The 21,485-nt window shown below is 40.8% G+C and overlaps 1 protein-coding gene across 1 annotated transcript in view; it reads right to left on the bottom strand.

Annotated features, from left to right (window-relative positions):
- CRYBG1 (crystallin beta-gamma domain containing 1) overlaps window positions 1–21,485 on the bottom strand; it is a 196,503-nt gene that overhangs the window by 93,475 nt on the left and 81,543 nt on the right. Inside the window, exon 2 of the mRNA XM_059176963.1 lies at window positions 17,043–17,181. Within this exon, the coding sequence (XP_059032946.1) occupies window positions 17,043–17,181 (139 nt within the window). The remainder of the gene's footprint in view (window positions 1–17,042; window positions 17,182–21,485) is intronic.

The following is a 21,485-nucleotide window of genomic DNA, read 5'->3' on the forward strand; positions in this document are numbered from 1 at the left end:
TCGGGCTATGTACATTTTGTTACAGTGCAGGAAACCCAAGTTCAGTCTGAGAATGAGAAATCCCATGATTCTTTTTTTTTTTTTTCTTTTTAAAAGATTTATTTATTTGATAGAGAGAGAGCATAAGGCAAGGGAGGGAGAGGGAAAGGTTCAAGCAGATTCTGGAGCCGGAAGAGGGGCTCGATCTCAGGATCCCGAGACACCTGAGCTGAAGTCAGACTCTTAACTAACTGAGCCATCCGGGCGCCCCTCAGTATTCTTGACTGAGTCCAGCAATACACCGTTTGGAGTCTAGGCACCAACACCCTTGCTTTTCCTTGTTTGCAAAGCATAGATAATGACACCCACTCTGGGACTGGGGCATGAGCTAATTAATGATTGCACAGTGCTAAATATAAAGAGGCTTCATGGTACAGGCAGGTAATATGTCCCTTTAGGAGTGACACATGTTAATTACACTGCGTGAGAGCCCAGCAAAGCTGCATTGGTCATTTTGAGAAAGGTGGTCTAGGTAGGTCCATCTTGTTTCATTTTTAGGATGATATACTTGCTTTTTGGTTTCCTGCTCCTAGATTCATCTTTGTAATAGTGCAGAATTATCTTATTTCTATTTATTATTTAACTCCTTGCCTCTGGCCAGCTAGCAGTCAGCTCAGTTTTTCTGGGTGTGTTACAGAGCATTGCGCTTACCAGGCTGTTGCTGGACAGACTGGAGAGGAGAGGCTATGGCAACACCTTGGGGACCAAAGAGAGGCTCCCTGTCACTGAGGAGATGTCCAGGATTGGCCTGGCAGCCTGAGAGCTGGCAGTGGGGCTGCACCCACACTCCCTCCCAGTACAGGCCGGGGCTTTCTGCCCTTGTGCGAGTAGACTCTGGGAACCTTGAAGCAGAGTTGCCAAAAGTTTGTTAGCAAACTGGTTTCTGACCAAAAAAAAAAAAAAAAAAAAAAAAGTGGACTTTCTGTACATGAAACAGCTACAGAGAAAGATCTTTTTCCTTTGAATGCCATTAATTAGGGCATTAACGTAGATGAGAAGCTTGTCCCAAGGGGACATCCCAGGCATGACGATCCCCCCAATTACAGAACTGTAGTGAAGGGAAACCCTATGCTGTACTTCCTGTATCCAACTAAAGTTAGTACAAGAAATCACACTGAGAAAACGGGACTGCTGAATGCCTACTAAGTATTAAGCAGACATGAGAAATAAAACAACTAAGGAAATTAAATTGAAAAATATATAGAGAAAAATTTATTCATTCATTCATCACATAGCGAGAACCTCGTCTATACCAGCCATTGTGCTAGGAGTGGGGATACTGCGGTGAAGGAGAGACGAAAATCTTTGTTTCACAGAATTTACACTAGGAGGGAGAAAGACAACCAACAAGCAAAGAAACGAGCAGAAAATACATAGGATTATGCCCTATGCAGAGAACTCACGTAGGTTGGGGTGATCATGACTGAATGGGCTCTCTGCGGAGGTAAGATTGAAGCTAAGATGTAAAGGAGAAGAGGGAATCTATCCTGTGAGGACTGAGGGGAAGTGTGTTCCAGGCCGAACAGGGAGAGTCAAAATCTCAAGGCAAGAATGAGTCCTGCGGGCGTGACTGCACCGGCATGACTGTACCGGAGCGGCTGGGCCCAGCAAGGAGGAGAGTCCGAGTTAGGTGGGGCGGGACGCAGCTCACGAGAGCCCTGTGAGCCCCCATGAAAACTGGAGATTTCTTTTCTAAGTGTGATGAGAAGCCATTGGAGAGTTGTGAAGAAGCAAAGAAGTGGTAGGATCTGAGTTGTGCCTTTAAAAGACTTCACTGCTGCTCCGTGCACAGATGTGTAGGGGTCAGAGTAGGAAAGCCAGGGGGACCCTGCTTAGTTATGATCTGAGTCCTGTGGTTGCTACTTGCTCCTTATTTGGGAAAGCTAATGACCAAGGATCATGTCCTGGCGACTTCATGTCTAGTGGGAGAGTTATAAGATAACCCCATTTTGAATGCAAGTTGGAGCAGCTACTCTGTAAAACAGTATAAAGGGTCCTCAAAAAGTTGGAAATAGAGCTACCCCATGACCCAGAAATTGCACTACTGAATATTTACCCCAAAGATACAAATGGAGTGATCCGAAGGGGCACGTGCACCCGAATGTTTATAGCGGCAATGTCCACGATAGCCAAACTATGGAAAGAACCTAGATGTCCATCAACAGATGAATGGATAAAGAAGAAAACTATGCAGCCATCAAAAGAAATGACATTTGCCATGACACGGATGGAACTAGAGGGTATTGCGCTCAGTGAAATAAGTCAATCAGAGAAAGACAAGTATCATATGATCTTACTGATATGTGGACTTTGAGAAACAAGGCAGAAGATCACGGAGGAAAAGAGGAAAAAATGAAACAAGACTAAACCAGAGAGGGAGACAAACCACAAAAGATGCTTAATCTCAGGAAACAAACAGGGTTGATGGAATGGAGGGGCGTGGGAGGGATGGGGTGGCTGGGTGATGGACACTGGGGTGGGCATGTGCTATGGTGAGCACTGGGAATTGTGTAAGACTGATGAATCAAAGAACTGTACTCCTGAAACAAATAATACATTATATGTTAACTAAAAAAAAGAAAGAAAAGATACTCCATTTTTGTGGCTTGGGAAATTTCAGACTGCATTGCACAATAAGACAGCCGTAGCCAGACAGGTCTTTGTGCATGTGTGGATTACAGAGTTACCCTGTTTATCTCACTCTGGCCCTTTCCACAGCCATCGGTTCCCCCATTGACCTCCTGCCATACTTTTGTCACTGGCTGCTCCGAACTCTTCTCCACGCTCCAAAACCACCCTATTCTCAATCATCAGTTCTTCCCCAGGGGTAACAACTTTATCCTTTTCTCTGCAAAGAAAAGTAAAACTCTTCAATGTGAATTTTTTTGTGTCAACTTCACATTCGGATACTTCCTTAGTTTGGGAAGATGTGCCTCTGCCGTCCTCCAGAACTTCTGCCCTCCACCTGTCTGAAGGTCTGCGTCTTAACCTGCTTGAGCTTCCAAAATGGTTCCCTCATTCCGAAGCATTTTAAGTGTTATCTCTTTGTCCTCTTCTCTGCTTCTCACACCAGAGCCTGATTTGTCCGATCTGAATGGGCAGCTCTGCTCTCCGTGCTGCTACTTTTTGGCACTCTCTAGCATCCCCCCCCCCTTCGGGTCTGTGCCTCTCCTTCAACCTGTAAATGAACCTCAGCCTCCTTCTCCAGTTCCTAGTGTCCCGATCGCTCTACTCCCACAACCGTCAAGAACTGTACGGATTCAGCCATATCCTTCTTTTTGCCAAATCCTTTCTCTCCTTCAACTTAACCTATTTCTTGACTTCCCTCTTTTACTTGTTCCTATATGAACTTTATGTTTCTCTAAGTTTAAGCATTCATTAAATCTCTCATCATTTATTCAGCACTGACAGACGACTCTCAGTTATGTAGGATTCTGGGAAGTCCCTCCCTGACATTCTTTCTCCAAACTTACTGCAGGTCCGCAGTCCCTTGTGCAAAGCCTATTGGGGCTGTAAGTATTCTAAAAGCAAAAATCTTCAGATTTTGGAATGATAATATGTAAATATAACATAAGGCATTAATATCTGTTGCAAAAATGTATGACAATTCATGCTAAGTGAAATAATTAAAGACAATAAATTTCCTCATAAGAGTTCAGGACAGATTTTGGTGCCAGATGAGTTTTGATGTCAATTTACAAAAGAAAGGAAGGGAGGAAGGAAGGAAAGGAGGTGTCTGATGGCATCGCAGGTCTATTTCTCTGTACTGTTTTTTTCTGTTACACTAAAACTTTTTACCTTTTTTTCTACCTCTAACTTTTTTCAAGTTACTACTTCAAAGTCTACATTTTTTAAAAAGGGCAAATTGATTTTTCTTGCAAGCAGTCTTCCTTTCTGAAGAATCTCACTTGCTACCAGAAATATCATTTTTTAAAGATTTTATTTATTTATTTGACAGAGAGAACTCACAAGTAGATGGAGATACAGGCAGAGAGAGAGAGAGGGAAGCAGGCTCCCTGCCGAGCAGAGAGCCCGATGCGGGACTCGATCCCAGGACCCTGAGATCATGACCCGAGCCGAAGGCAGCGGCTTAACCCACTGAGCCACCCAAGCGCCCCAGAAATATCATTTTTTAAAAGCCTCCTAAACTAAAAACCTTATTCCATCCACTTTTGCTCTTACATATAATCTATCATCGAATTTCTTGACCTCAGCCCATTCAACAGCCTCTACTTTAATACAAGCCCATACTGTTCAACAGCCCCTTGGGCAGTTTCTGAAATTCTAGCCCCCATCTATGATCATGGCTTTTTATTTCCCTAAATTCCACCTTTCCCTCACACCAAGAATATCAATGGCACTACCTCTGAAATATTTCATTCATCATGAATGCTTCTTTGCTCAAGAACTTACAACACTTTCTCTGTCAGTATTTAAAGATTGGGTCACATCCCACATTTATTCCTGAAGAAAGTTCAGCTTCCTAAGCTTCCTCTCTAACCAAACACATGGTATTTTGATTTATCTTCTCATGAGTCCAACTGCTACCCTGATTCTGATGCCTTTCTTAATTGTAAGATAGAACAATGCAGTATCAGATGTAACTGATATACTGTTTTTTAATTTTTTAGTCCTAAATAAATTTTGTTTGTCCTTCCTGTTAGACTCATTTTAGGGTAGGCTGTTGGCAATTTGTGTGACTGAGTTAGTCAGGGTACTCCCAACAATTCCCTTTTCATTCCCTTCCATGTTCACTGAAAGGAGAAACTCCCAAGGTACATCATTAACAAGCATGGAATGAATAAATAAATAGCACATGTACTAAACATAAAGGAACAAAGCTTAAGCCACTGGCAGAATGTGAACATTAAAATTGCAGAAGCACTAGAGACTTTTAGTGAGCTTTGAGTGAATGCTGAGTACATGGGTATTGAATCTCTTTCCTTATTTTGTATACTTTGACCTTCTAGTACTTGTTTTCTTTTCTCCTATGCTCTACCTACTAATTCCTTCATTACTATTTATGCTGGGAAAATACGTGATGCTCTGTTTAGTACTTTGGATGCCCATCAATGGATATTTACTCATGAACTTGAAAATATTTGCTATCTCAAATAAATTTTTTTTTTAATGAAGCAGAGGGGTCCCTGACTGGCTCAGCTAGTAGAACATGCAATTCTTGATCTCAGGGTCATGGGTTTGAACCTCATGACATGTGTGATAATGAGATGAGTTAATAAAATTGTTACATAAAATGACAGATACTAGAGGTGGAAGAACATTATGTAATCTAGTCAAGTTATTATCATGATTTTTTTCAGCAGTAAAACATTTTATGCAAAAGAAATTGTAACAGGGATTCAGCCATATGTAGAAAACAGAAGTGAATTTCCCTCAGTGAGGACACAGCACGAAGCTTGCAAGCCAGAGTTCCTCTCCCATCCACCCTCCAATCGTTCCTTTCTCCCTGTTGCAGCCTTCTAGGCCCCCCCAGAGAATTCCTAGGGTTCCACAGAGCGGTATCTAAACCAGCTCCCATCTCCTAATTTGCAAATATAAAAGCTGATGCCCGGAAAGGATAAATAACCTACCCAAGATAACGCAGCTGGTCTAAAGAAAGAAGCACAGCTAGTCTAAAGCTGGTCTGACGTCAGAGCTCTGGTCTTTTGGCTACATTCAGTGCTGTCTAGTTCACTTTTCTGGCCATTGCATTTCCCTATATTGACTGTCTTCTTTGCCAGGTACTGCCTGAGGTGCAAATGAGATGGGAATATCCTGCCCTAGAGAATGCTAAGAATGAAGAGAGAGGCTTCCGAATAATTATATGAAGAAATTACATGGGATGATACAGAATTCCGTAAGACCATGGGAGATGTCAGATTAATATCAGCTGAGAATGCAGGGATACTTCGTAAATGAGATACTATTGAATCAGTTTTAGAAATGGATAGATGTTGATCAGGCATAATTTTTTGCATTCACTATAGTCTTAATAGATTACTATAGTCTGTTCAGACTATTACAGGTTTAAAATAGAAAATCAAAGAGGGGTTTTTAAAGGGCATTTGTCATTATTATAACATATATTGTTGTTTTATAAAATACCTGGGAAAAAATCAAAATTTTGAATTAATAGATTAATAAATGCCTTTACCTTTTGGCAGAGCTTCACTTAATTGATAAACCCATAGAAGTTAATACTTCCTAGAAGTTTTTTGATATTCTACCTATTTTAGGTGAAAGTTAGGAGGGAGTCCAAGGGCAAAGTCCTCTGGGCTGGTTTGAACGATAACATCACAAACAAGGAGATGCTTAAATGAGGAGTTTCAGCATCCAGACCAGAAACAGTCCCTACTTCTCTCATTTTCTAAGTTAGCCATTCTTCATTTTAAGATTCTAATAAAACAGAATGAGGGGGTGAAAAATACCTCACTATTTAGGATTCTTATTTGGACCATCATGGTGAATAGCATGTTTGGGTTTATAAAATCCTCATTTAAAGTCAGCAGGGAATTAGTTTAGATGGCCCAATGTTTACTGGGATGATGCAGGTTGCCTTGGAAAGATTGTTTTTTTTTTTAGGCTGCATTTGTCATAATCCCAGAGACCTCTCAGATCTCTCAAAACCACATGGCACCCCAATGCTCTAAGCATTTAAGTTTGCGTTATCTGTTTTTTCTCCAGTCTCAAATCTTTGTTTTTCCCCATGTTCCCAAGACCACTTTCTTCCATGTTGCTGGTTAGAAGTTATTAAAAATAGCCCCTGGAAGCTGATAATGAATCAGTAGTTAGCAAAGGACACAAATCTATGCATAGTGTATTTCTGATCGATCTCTACATGGTATTTGACTGACACTGTTCAGGTGCAATGGCAGAGAGAAATCAAAGTTTGCTAAGAGAAAATGACAGTAAAATCAAGAGTCATGGGAATAAACACAGAACAATTAATATATTGTCCCTTGCCACTTGTCTTCAAGCTACTAGGGTCCGTCCAACTGATGCGGTCGGTGAATGGCCAACTTCAAATGTTTTACTCTACTTTCAACTGTCACTTCAGCATTAGATGTTCTTCAAAGTGCCTGGGTGGCTCAGTTGTTAAGTGTCTGTCTTTGGCTCTGGTCATGATCCTGGGGTCCTGGGATCGAGCCCCATATTGGGCTCCTTGCTCAGCTAGAAACCTGCTTCTCGCTTTCCCAATCCCCCTGCTTGTATTCCCTCTCTCACTCTCTGTCAAATAAATAAATAAAATCTTTTTAAAAAAGTATATGTAGGGATGCCTGGGTGGCTCAGTTGGTTAAGCCACTGCCTTTGGCTCAGGTCATGATCCTGGGGTCCTGGGATCGAGTCCCACATCAGGCTCCTTGCTTGGCGGGGAGCCTGCTTCTCTCCCTGCCTCTGCCTGCCTCCCTGCCTGCTTGTGTGTACTCTCTCTCTGGCAAATAAATAAATTATTTTTAAAAAGTATATGTAACACACACACATATCTTATACAAACACATACACATATATATATTTAAATCTATTACCTATTTCATTAAATTATGGGTTATACTGTAATCAGTACCCTAGAGAGAAACAATACATCGGAAGTGTACAGGGCATGCTTTTCTTAGAGCACATCACAAAAACTGGTCTGACCTACACATTCTACACATTCCATTCCAAAAGCTTCAAAGCTATCATGTGAGAACAAAGCAAATATGTAACAGTATAGGTGAAGAAGAGAGGGATGTAAATAAGCATCAGAGGAGAGCTCAGCTTGGTGGGGATGGCCATCCCACATTTTACAAAGTAGCACAAAAGATTTAATACTAAAACAACATACTGGCTTCTACAAACAGGAACTGGGGATAATGAGTAAGATCAGGGTTGACCTTGATTCACCTTTCAATCTCAAGACAACATATCCTGCCAAAAGAGGTACGTAAAAAGCACTTCTGAGCTGTTGATATGGAATCTTAGCTAATCATTCTATGTGATTTAGTAATATCTGATTCAAATAAGAGCTTGGACTACTGCAAATGAGCCCAACCGAAAGGAAAGCCACTTTTGAGAGAAGACAAGGTAACTTGGTTCTGAAGTTGGTTCTCAACCAACTTCAGAACTGGTAGTTGGTTCTGAACACCAAAGTTCTGGAAAGGCTAGAGTAAAGAGGACTAAGTCTCTGAGAACAGTACCCAGCAGGAGCTACCTTCACAGGCATTTACTTCACTGGTTAAGCTCGAAGCAATTGCTGTTCAACACTCAGAAAAATAAAAAGAATCTAAGAGAATATACTAATAAATAGTGCCCAGGATACTTGAAAACACACAAGAATAGAATGGCATTAGCCTGCATAACAGTAATAGATACTGATTCACAATGACAAACCTCATACTCAAACATTATAAAAGAGACACTGGACAAATCCGTGATTCAAGATCCCAGCAAGGACCTACCTCAAGATCCCGGTCATGGACCCTGTTTCTGGAGTTTTCACGTCTATTCCAGGAGTCAGGACACCTATTACGATACTCAACACTCCTGCTCCGATTATTGGCACACGCATGGCACCTGCCACAGCCACAGCCACAGCAGGTCCGGCTCCCCATCGAGGTTCTGGAAAGGACTGGTCTTCAGATGCTCCCCAGGAGCGAGTGATAAGTATTGCGGAAGAAGTAGTGGGGGAAGTAGAGTCCAGAGCTAGATATGCAGCCACATATGGTCCTAGCTGGCCCAGCTGTCGTCAGAGTGCAGCCAGAGGCCTCTGTTCTTAGCAAAAGAAGGGATTCCCAATGAGGGATTGCTGACCCGCTATGATTACAGAAAAACTCTGCATCAATTCAAAAGAATACAACCTCCCAGTTTTTCATCTCTTCAGCCAAAATGGTGATCTGCTCCTCTCTTGATGTCCTCACGAAAACAAATGAGCATCACTGGCTGGAGACTCGTCTTTATTATGGGGATGATGTCATAAGAGCTTTAATTTCCCCCTCTACTGTATGAGCTGGTAGGAGTTCAGCTTAAAATTTGAGGATGTCAGAGAGCAGTAACAGTAATTACTACTTGTACAGAGCTTTGTCTATGCCCCAGGCTTTACAATCACTAGTGATTCCTTACAGCCAACTGACCATGCTGACCAGGATGGTCACCAGCCAGTATTCTTGAAGGAAATGGATCTGTCTTGACTGGAGCTGAAAACAGAATCTCAAAGACTTTAAATGTTTTCAATCCTTGATGCTTGGAGTCCAAGACTGCTGTAAATATTTTTAATAGCAAGTGCAAGAAATTTCTTTGAATAAAAGGATTGAAAGATAGGCAGAAGTAGAACTGGAATGAAAGAGAGGAAAGAGAATTTCAGTTCCTCTTCTGAGACCTTCATTCAACTCCCCTGTCTGTGTGACCAGAAAATATTTCAGGAGTCCCCCTCCTGATACTCCCCTGTCTGGTAAGGGCAGAGAAACATTTCTGTTTTTTTCACTACTTAATAGCTCCTCCCACACAAACCCCCACCCCCCAAAACACAACAAACTTAAACCCTCACTGGATAACAGAACACTTGATTATTTAAAAAGAAGAAGGATATACAAAGATTAAAATGTCCTCTATAAGAACATGATTTTTACCAATACTGAATACCAATGATCACTATGTAGCACAATATCTTCAGCAAGATAAACAATCCAATGCAAAAATAAGCAAAGAACATGAAGATAATTCACTGAAGGAATACAAATGGCCAATAAGCAAAAAAAAAAAAAAAAAAAAAAAAAAAGAGTTCAACCTCTTTTTTATTTGGAGAACTGCAAATTTAAATGAGTTACCAACATATTGGAAAAGAAAAAGACTGATTATATACAACATTTATAAAGTGCCTAGAAAAATAGGTACTTTCAGTCACTTTGGTTAGGAGCTTAGGTTGATAAAAACTCTTTATGGGCATAGATATGGTAGTATCTATAACATTTAAAAATCAGCATTTTTTCCATTAAATAATTCTGTTTCTGGGGAATTTACCCCACAGAAATACTGACCCAAAAAAATCCCATAGAGACAGCATTGTTGATAGAAGAAAAAAAGTGGACGTTGGGGTGCTTGGCTGGCTTACTCAGTGGAACAGGGGACCCTTGATCTCAGGATTGTGAGTTTGGGCCCCACATTGGCATAGAGTTCACTTTGAAAAAGGGGGCAATAACCTATGTATCCATAAATAAAGATTGGTAAACCACACAACAGTATAGCCATTACATTACATATATGAAATACTCCATAGTAACTCAAAAGAGGCATATTTATAGGTATTAACTTGGAAAGATGATCCTAAAGATTGATAAGTAAAAAGACAAGTTAGAGAACTGTGGACCGCGTATGAACATTTTCTGTAGGAAAAGCACAAATGGACTCATTCTGTCGACATAAATGCATAAGAAAACCTTCTGAAAGGATACACACCAAGCTAGTTAACTTCAAAGGTGATGAGAAAATTTGTCTGTTTTGTATGTTTCAGAATATTGGAAGTCTTTGAAGCAAGCATATATAATATTTAGAAGAAAAACAATAAATATATTATCACACTTAAAAAAAAAACAAACCCGAAAACCCTAGCCCAGTCAAAGCCATCTAGTTTGGATTAATACAGGAAATGGACTGGCTAATATATATTTATATGTTTATTTTTATATATGTAAATAAACAGCACCCACAGTTATTACATCAAAGGAAGACAACCATATGTTTGGGGTGAAAGAAAAACAAACATTTCCTTGTGGCATCCTGGTTTCCATGATACCTTCACATGCATGCTATCACAGACTGGTAGAGATGGCCTGATTTTTCCAAAGCCAGCTATACACAGGCAATCAATCTTTTTCTTATAAGGCCAGACATTTAGCTTTGATGAGAAAGACAGCTGGTATACCATATCCTGCTCTTTGTAATGCCATGCTTAGGAGATTAAAGCAACATTCTCCATCCTATGGAAAAAGAGCCCAGGCTATGGAACCTAGGCTGGAAAGGCAGCTCTAGCTGCACCCGATAATACCAGGCTTTTTCAGAGACAACAGAGTACTTCCTATGCCACCCAGCTCTCCCTTGATCTGTGCAACTCAACAGAGCAAGTGCTAGAGGAGAAGGCGGAGGCATGCTCTGGAAATGGCCACATTGTCTTTCTGCATCCCACACATGGCTTATTTCTGTACATATGTGTACATGTATTCGGTGAGTTTTCCTGCTCTACTTTTGAAAGCCTAAATAATCATGGAATTTTTACTGGAACCAAAATGCTGCACTTTGGCAATAGCATTGTTTTCTATTATTATTATTTTTTTTTATGGTGAATGTAGAGTATTTCATTCATGCAAAATGTATAGCTAATGTTCCAGCCACATGAATGCAGCCTGATCCTTGGGGCTCCCAGTCCAGTGTGGAAGGAGACTTGTAAATTGGTACAGTGTGGTAAGTGTTGAGTTTGGGTTTCATCCAAGGTAAATGGCTTTTCTGAGGCAGACATCATGAAGGAAGAGCTGTTGGAGCAAGACCCTAAAGGACGAGTAAACAAAACGTGGAAAGACTTGTAGTCATGGGAATAAATATTTGCAAAGGCAGTAGAACAGTCCACTGAGGACACTTGGGAACAGTAGCCCCTGAGACAATGCAATCAGGACTGGTATAGATTATAACAAATGGAGAGAATCATACAAATTACACATGCATACATAAACCATTTTAATTTAATTTTAATCACAATATAACTTAAATCGCACCTATTCATTCCTCAATCTTAAAATTTTTTTGAATATGCAATACCTTCACATAGCTCAAAATTCAAAATGTGAGAAAGTATACAGCATAAAATCTCTCTTGCCCATGTCCCCTACCCTATCACAGGCAATTAGTTTTGCATATATTCTTCTATATATTTTAAAAGATGTTTTATTTATTTACTTGAGAGTGAGAGAGAGCACAATTTGGGGGGTGCAAAGCAGAGAGAGAGGGAGAAGTAGGCTTCCTGCTGAGCAGGGAGCCCGATGCAGGACTCGATCCCAGGACCCTGGGATCGTGACCTGAGCTGAAGGCAGCTGCTCAACTGACTGAGCCACCCAGGTGCCCCATATACTTCTATATTTTCTTATTTAACCTATAAATAAAAACAGTTATCCTAATCCCCTAACTCTTGCACAAAATGTAGCATGCCATACGCACTGTTGTCTATAATTTTGTTTTCTAACAGTATTACACCTAGACTTTTAGATCAGTACTGATAGAACACAGAGAAACTCTTGCCATGAAGTTGGTCTGATAAGGCTGAGAGATTGAAGTTGGGCAATAGACTTACCTACGTGGATAGGACAGGTCCCAGGGTGGGGGGAGTGGAGTGATAGTGAGATCTGGCTGGTGATGAAGGGAGACATTTGGGACAAGAAGGCCCAAGGGCTCAGCAGTCTCTATTTATAACACCAGATGGCACAGGTGATTTCGGGTAAAATGCCAATAGTTAAGGTGAAATGTAGCATTGGGATGGATGGGTGACACTCATATGTCCTTTAAGTTAAGTCATGATCAGGATGGTCTAACCTTAGTAAATGCCTCCGTCTCCGGGTGAGGGTTGGAGGTCTAACTCTCCCAGAATTTGGGAGGTCCTACTTTTGCATCATGATTTTAGAACTGTCCTTGATGAGATTAGTAGCCTGGGTGCCTTAAGGCAAACTGTGGGAACCCAGTGATCAATGTTCATGTAGTGTCCTAGGCAAAGCCAACAGCGAACAAGATACCGTACGATGTTCTGTGGGATAAGGCAGGGTGGGGGTGGAGTGAACAAGTCTGAGGCCTCTTAAGTCCTTCATATTCTGAAGCTGATCTGGCCTAAGAAATGAAGTAAGGCGGGGGATGGAGCACCCAGAGCAGAATCCGTGGACCCATGTGGAGCAGCTAGAAAGAGAGAGGAGAACCATGGGTGGGCAGGGAAATAGGGCACCCCCTTCTCAAAGTGGTCCACCACCAAGGAAAATGAATGTGTTAGAAAACAGTTTTTTCTTCTCTCTACCTCAACCAATGTTTGTTAAATTGGATTGTTATACTTCTCGACTAAACTGGAATAACTAGACTGGAAACTAGAAATGCTCCACCTTAACGATTCTAAGATGAATTAGGCAATAAAAAAGCTGTCAAAAGTGATTGTGGTAGAACCGTTTCTGAGAGAGCGGAGACGAAAGCAGGTACCTGTCTGTTGCAATGATTCGGGAGCATCCCAATCTCCAAGAGTAAGGTTAGAGACGCATGGATGTTTCCTGAATGACAGGGCACAGAAATGGTGACAGGACTCAAGATCTATACAAGTGACTTCTGAAGGAACAGCACTGATCTGGCAAGACTTCTTCTCCTCTATAGATTAGAGTGACTTTTTTTTTTTTTTTTTGAGGATGGGCAAGGGCTTATTTTATCTTTTAAAAAAGTACATGTGCACACACACTTGTGGATAATAGGAAATAGAGGCTTTATCCACGTCATCAAGAATGAAAGAATCCAAATGGTTGAAGCAAAATTGATTTTTGCTTGAATTAATCAAATAATTGCTGTTCCTGTTTATTCCATTTTATTTGCTTGACTTGGCTCCAGAATAATTCAAATCACTATAGTCACATACTATTTTCTAGATCAAAATAAGTGATTACAATTGAAAAGGGATTAAATGGGTTTTGTTCTAGAAATCATAGAAATTCTCATTAAGGTAATTGCTTTCTTTGAAGAGGCTGATTTTATTAACAATACTTGCTCAGCATCTTGTTCTTTTTATTTTTTTAAAGAAATGTTTTAATCAATAAAAAGTGTTCCTTCATGTCACAGAAATACCTTCATGTAGTGGAATTAAGACATTTTCACTTATGAAATAAAATAAGCAGGAAAGATAACATGATAAATATAAGTACATAAATATAACAAACACATAATAATCTGTAATGTTAATCCTCTCTTACCTGCAAAGAAAGAATTACTCAACATGATAGTCACTTATATACAGAACATACGTTTTCATTTAGTGATATCACTTCCCTCTGCTTTTCTCTAACATGAAAAAGTGGTCTCTTAGAAATAAACATTTTACATAAACATATCTTCTGCTGTAAAATGGACTAAAGAATTTATGTGCACATTTAAAGGAAAGACGGTTTTGTACAAATAAATATAAAATCCCTGGTGATTTTTCCCATCTAAGATTTGAATTCTAGTAATATTCTATTTTGATTTTTGTTAGGGTTTTTCCCTTATGCATGTATATATGCATTTCAGAGGCAATACTATCTTTGTAATTATAAACCCGTATTTCCGTTTACACAAGCAGGTATAGTAAATGTCTTCTTATTTTAATTGAAGGATCCAATATAGTATTGTCATCTTTAAGGAATGGCTTAGGAATTTTAACAGCATGTTAAATAAACAAATGCAATAACAAAATGCACAGAACAAATACAGAGAATGAATAAATTCTGGTTGTTTGGGGAAAGGCAAATTGCTTAACTTTAATTCAAATACAAATTTAAACACTCATCTGAATAAATACATACAAGCAAGAGAGCTGTATCAACTCGGGAATCTTAAGAAGAATTTATGGTCCTTTACTAGGGAAAGATGCCAAGGGTGGTCCTCCTGCACCAGCCTAATAAATGTGCTGACTCTCCAAGGAAGTGAGCAGGCTCACTGCAGAGCAGACTAACAGAAGGGCACTGGGAAGTGTGGCGGGGGGGGGGGGGGGGTCCCCTGACTCTCACAGTAGGTACGAACCACCCAGAATCTAAGAGGAGTTAACTTCTGTTTCCTAATGATCCTGGCTATGCCCATGCCGGGGGATGCTTTGCACTTCTGAGAATGATCCCCCGACTCTGTCAGCCATGATCTCCAGAGACAAAGTTGAGAACACATCAGCAGGGAAGAGAAAGTCCGCTCCACCACTTCTCCTTGTCTCCAGGCCTGGTAGACTATGCAGTTGAGAAAGATCAAGAGAGCCAGGGCCCAGAGAGTGCAGGACTAAGGAAGAGGGATAGTGGAGACAGACACAGAGAGAAAGAGACAGCAGCCCCAGAAGTGGACCTTGGAGGCCATCCCTCAGGCAGAACGTGTGATATAAGTAGAGAGTTCAGGCGGTCCCCGGCTGACCCCATCTCGGTGACCCTCAGAGACAGTGTAGCCAGAATGGCAGACTGCTTCTGCTTCCTTCTTCACTTTCTTGTCCTTCTCTATCTGCTCTGGCTCGCCGCTACCCTGGGTTCCCAGTTCACCTGTCTCTGGCTGCCAGCCTCCCTGTCCCTGCCCACCCTCACAGTACTGAATGCTCCGGGTTGGCATTGGGGCCTCTCCCTCTGGGCTGCCCCGAGCCCCCGGCTCCCCGCCCACAGGACTGTCTTGGGGGGGTGAACCCTGGGAGAAAGGCCCTTCCCAGGTACCCTTCTCAGCCATCCCTCCTCAGGGGATTTGTTTTGTGCCCCAGCTATGAATGCTGCCACCTAGCGTTTTCTGGACTTGAGGAAACATCAAGCAAACTCCCATACAACATGCCAGCGAATGGCATGATACTTACACAATTAGTTTTATTTTGAATTATTAAAGGACATGTGTAAGAAACAACTTGAAGCTCTAACTGGGGCCAGTGACTAGCTTTATTAGGTTTTATTTACAGTTATAAACTCTTTCACAAAATGTGAAATGAGTTTGAATGTAAGTATAATATACAGCAAGCCAGGTTAATTTTTAAAATTTAAATTTGATTTTTTATTTTAATGTTTTATAAAAGTTAATTTTATATCTCAGATACTCTGAATGATATTACACTGTTTTGAGTTACCAAGCTTCTCTATTGCATTTCCCTACCTACTTTTTTTTTTCTTAAAGATTTTATTTATTTATTTGACACAGAGAGAGAGAGAGAGAATGAAACTGGGGGAAGGGCAGAGGTACAGGGAGAAGCAGACTCCCTGCTGAGCGGGGAGCTTTCGGGGAGCTGGAGCTTGACCCAGGACCCTGGGGTCAAGACCTGAGTCAAAGGCAGGTTCTTAACCCACTGAGCCACCCAGGAGCCCCTCCCTCCCTACCCTTATCATGTTCTAATAAAACATAAATTTTTAAAATGTTTTTTACTATTATTAAATCTCATTTTTTTTTTTACTGCTTTCATCACTAAGTAATTTAAAAAAATTTTTTATTCTAAATTGTGGTAAAATACATGTAAGAAAGATAAAATTCACCATCTTAATCATTGTATGTACACAGTTCAATGGCATTAAGTATATTCACACTGCTGTGCATCCCATCTCCAAAGCAAGTTTCTTTTTGTTGGGAGGAGGATTTCTCTTATGACAAAATATCTTTCACTTCTAACACTCACTCATCTTACTGCAGTAGTTCAGAACAAGAAATGTACTGTACAACCTTTAAAGCCCGGCAGCTCCACCAGCTCTCACGCTATGACTAAAGACATCATGGTGCTTTCCTGCCACGGACAAGTACGTGAGTAATATCCTTTTATGAGTGAATGAATGCAGTTAACATGTATGCGCTTCTCTATCTCCCACATTGGGGAAAGCTCTTTTTTAAAAGGCAATACAATTGAGTCAGAACTTTCTATACAAACATCTAGATACTAAGAAGTAACTGCTGATATAATACCAACTCTAAAATCCTTGTGGTAGGAGGGAGTATAAATGCTTTTTATGGGCCTTCCAAGTATCGATGTCCTATTTATTTTGTACGCCTTTGAGCCGCAACACAGTCTGTGCAAAAAGAAAAAAAGGCAGGCAGAAGGCACTCATGACAATGAGGAAGAACATCTGAAAGCAGCACAGAGCAAAGATTCACACTCATCGTGAGACTCATCATTTATTATCATGGTGCTTTGATAAATAACGCCCTTCCTACAATTTACATTCCTTTTAAGTATGTGTTTTTCAATCAGACAAGGGTTATTTTGCCATGTTTCTTAATTCACTAAGGTGTTTATTCTGGGAGTAAACCAAATATTGGAAACAAAGCATTACCTTTCTAAACATTCCTGGTTCCAGAGGTAAAGGGCCAGGTCCTTCAGCGGTGGTGTGAAGGAGCTGGGATTCCCCATCATGCAGTGCAAGTCTCTGGCACTCCGGAGCCACATGGCCTCCATCCTCTACCTCCAAAGCCCTGTAAAGAATGGAAACATAGTGAGGCCAATAACCCATCAAGAACTCTGGGAACTCAAGAAACCCAAAGGCGCATTTCTATCTGTGTATTTCCAATAAGCCAAGATGAGGAATCATTCTTCAAAACCTACACAGGATTGTAGATAATTTGGTTGTCTCATGCACATTTAGGAATAAGCCATGAGGACTTTGCCATGTGGCCAACATAATTCTTTTAAACCCTATGCAGAAAATAAATCGGAGTTAGGTAGAAAAATAGCACTTATAGACAGGTTCGGACAATCTAATTTCATTTTACGATTTCTTGGTTGCTCTACTGTCATCGCTCTTAAGAAAAGATATTTGTAATTGTCTGAACATTGGAAATAGAGTAGGAACTAAATTCATCAGGAGAACGATCTAGGCTATGCCAGGGAAAAGGAATCATTCCCAGGATTAATATTTATTAGAGTTTAAAGAAATGGAAATCAATGAAGGCTCAGTGTTCTAGTCAAACCCAGTGGTTTCCTATCCAAAACCATTTCCTTTATCCAAACTCCCAGACACCTCCCCTTTCTCCCCCCACCCCACATGTACTTTTTCTTTACTAATAACCCTGATTTTGTTCAGATATCCATCCCTCATGTGCCTCAGAGGAAGCCACTTCTGGCTTGCTAGTCCATTGTGATTGGCCTATTTCTGGTGTCCCATTCCCCTCGCCAGTAACGAGTTTATACATATGCCATACATCTCTCTGGCTGATATTACCCCATTGATTTATGTCTCTCTGACCCTCTAAATGGGTCAGACTTATCTGGTGCAAGTCTGGCCAATGAGATGTGAGGGAGTCTGCTGACGGAATCAGTGTAAGGTCCTTCTCTTAAGAGAAAGTTTACAGAAAAAACTAGTTCTTTCCTGTAGTCCAGTGTCATGCCTGCCTATGACAAATGTGACAGCCTCTCTGAAACCATGAGTGGCATTAGCCAAAGGAAAACAGATGGAGCAGGAAGCAGAGATAAATATGAGGGCTTGAGTCTTCAAATATATTGTTGAGCAACTGCATTAACCAATCCTCTGGTACATATGGAAACCAATGGTACATAATAAACGCTCTATTGTTTAAGCCATTTTGAGTGGAGTGTTCTCTGTTATCTGCAATTGAGCATCCTAAGGGACAGAACCATTGATAAATTTCTTTTTTTAAAAAAAGATTTTATTTATTTATTTGACAGAGAGAAAACACAAATAGGCAGAGATGTAGGCAGAGGGAGAGGGAGAGAGAGAGAGAGGGAGAAGCAGGCTTCCGGCTGAGCAGGGAGCCTGATGCGGTGCTAGATCTCAGGACCCTGGGATCATGACCTGAGCTAAAGGCAGATGTTTAAAGACGGAGCCACCCAGGTGCACCAGAAACGTTGATAAATTTCTTAACTGTGTAATTAAGGCTGAAATAAAGATACTAGAGCAGGATAAGGTCTTCGCGTGAAGAGTGCCAATGAAGCGGAAAAAGAACTAAAAGTCCAAGGCTTTAATAATTCGCAGAAGAAACAGAAAGTAGGTTTAGTTTCTCAATGGCCAGATAAAGGGGAGGACTATTACAGGTAGTCCAGGAAGGGTGCTTGCTTCACCCGTAATTCTGAAAGAGGAAATTCTGAGTGTTTGTGATTCAGCCAATAACCTCTCACCTTCCTTTGAGGGGGGGAGGCTGATGACGTGTTGGCTGACTTCTCCTTTCCCCCTGACTCGGATACGGGCATTATGTCTGTGCACCTGGTCACAGGTGCCATTATTTTAAACTTGGCTTCGGGACTCGGTTGGGGAGATAAAGAAGGCCACGGGATGTGTGGTCTGGGAGGGCTTCACAAGTGAAGCTCAACTTCAGGACAGCGTCTCACCCAACCGCAGATGCTCAGGCCACCCCATGAGCATTTCTAGTTCCTCCCTAGAGAGTCAGACACAGAACTTGTACTCTAGCAAACTTATTATACAAGTTGGTCTACTGAAACCAATCTTCACAATATATTACCCAGAAATAATAGACCCAGAATCGTGCTGGAGGCTCCTTAGGCCATGTGCTAATTTTTTAAGAACATCTAGTTTCATTCTTTCAGCAAGCATTTTTACAGCTCTCTCTGGGTGCCATAGGTCAAGGTACACAACACAGACAAACCCACCCTTTGCCCTCAAGGGTATTAAGGCCTAGTGGACACACGGGCTCCTTAGGGGGGCCCTATTATTCCGAGTAATAGTTAGACACGGAACAAGACAAGATAAATCTCCTTGCCCTACAAGCCAACCTTAGTAAGTGGTGTTTGTAAAGGAAAAGGCCAATTGGAAAGTTGACTGATTATTTTTCTTATTCAAAGGGTAAATTTTAGTTTAACTCCTGAGTAAGCCACAGGTAGTCATAAGAAAGGCTGAGCTGGGCTCTCTGGTGAGAAAGTTAAGATTTGTAAATGGAAATACAGTTTCCTCTGAGAATAGTCACTACTGGTCTCTTATTAAGGACAATATCTCTTGGGTAAAAACAAAACAAAACTAGACAAAATAAACTAAAGTCCCCCAAACACTGCCATACTGGTCTGGAGCTTTAGCAGAGGGCAATTCATTAACTTGTTTAATTATAATTTGTCCTTTCCTTATTTTGGCACAGATATGCTGCCAGAAATGAAAGTTTTAGTGTTGACTCCTTCACTGCACTCAGACTCATAAATAAGCGGAAAATTTGCCAGCGCATCCAGTCACTCTCTCTGATTTATTTGGCTTGGTTCTAAAAACCAGATTGCCTTTTCCTTGGAGATTAAGTTGGTAGAAAATTAATAATGGCAAGATTGTCTACCCTTTCCTAGGTTAAAAGCCACAAGGCTGTTTCCAGACAAACCCACACTTTGTGTGACTTGAAGGGTATATAATTTAGGGGGCCTCTTTAAGAAAAAGAAAATAAGATATTTTACTTTTTCAAACCTTTCATGTTAGGACCTCTCCTAAAGCCTTCGGAGTGGCCCCTAAATGAAGCATCAGCCTCATTTACTTTCCATCAATCTGCTTCAGGTTTTCCGAGTTTGGTTTACGTCATCAAGTTGTTCCTCAAGCATTTTAATACATGTAGCCTGATATAAAGCAAGTCAAATGAGTGTCTTTCTCTGATAATTCTTTTTCTTCTTCTTCCTTTTTTTTTTCTTTTTAAGAGTAGGCTTCACACCCAACCTGGGGCTTGAACTCACGACCTTGAGATGAAGAGTCACATGCTCTACTAACCAAGCCAGCCAGGCGCTCCTCTTTATCTAATAATTCTTGCTTCAGAGATAATGTAGATGTGAAATAATAAAAAGTGATACCGGAGTAACAGTTTGAGTGTAACTGCAGGGTACAAAGCGATGCTGTACCGCCATCTATGGTCTACTCAAAGAATTCTTCGTATGCTCTCGTAAGCCTTGGAACCGGGATTTCAAAGTTTCGGAAGGGGTTTCCATGGAATTATTTCCTCCTGAGAGCTTAAAACACCAGATATTAGGACCACTCTTCTGAATCAAGGCAGCGGTTGTATAGCTACATGAGTTTCCTGGGCCATGAAGAAAGAGAGAAAACTCTTAATTTACTAACAAGCTAATAGTATGTGTAGTATTTTTTTTTTTTTTCTGCAACTGCTAAATGGTAGAGAGCTACCTCTTCCTGAGCAACTCAGAAAGTGGACAGTGTCACACCATCAGGACATTCTAGACTTGAAAAGTGCAGTCCCTTCATTGCAGATTTGAAGACACAGTGACTCCGAGAAACCATGAGGCTGGCAGAATTGGGGGACCTACTGATTACTCATGTGCATGAGACCGGAAGTCTGACTTCTATGCCAAGGCTCACCAAGAGGCAAATAATGATAGTGGCAGCATAAGGCCATGTAAAGCTGTCCTCTCTCCAGAAAACAAACAAACAAAAAAACCACATTTATTTACCTTGGAAACCAAGGGTTTCAGATTTACAGAATGGAGTTTTCTTTCAGAAGCAATGTCATAATCAGACTTCTGTCTTTCTCAGCTAAGTAAGAGGTCAAATATTGCTGTGGTAAACACACAGATTTCAAGTCATACCAGCCCAGCCATCAGCATGGGATCTTGGTGAGTTACATAACTTCTCTAAGCCTCAGCTCCCTCATCTGCAAATAGGGATAATAATCAGACTCTCATGAGAATTAAATTAGCTAATGCTCATAAAAATTAGCTAATATTTATTAGCTTAGTACTGGCACACAGTAGGTGCTCAGTAAGTACCAGTTATTTTAATTATGCATATGAACGTCAGTTAACATGTCCTGCCCAACAGCTTACTAGGTAT

This window comes from Mustela lutreola, chromosome 6 (assembly GCF_030435805.1).
Source record: "Mustela lutreola isolate mMusLut2 chromosome 6, mMusLut2.pri, whole genome shotgun sequence".
Taxonomy (NCBI): domain Eukaryota; kingdom Metazoa; phylum Chordata; class Mammalia; order Carnivora; family Mustelidae; genus Mustela; species Mustela lutreola.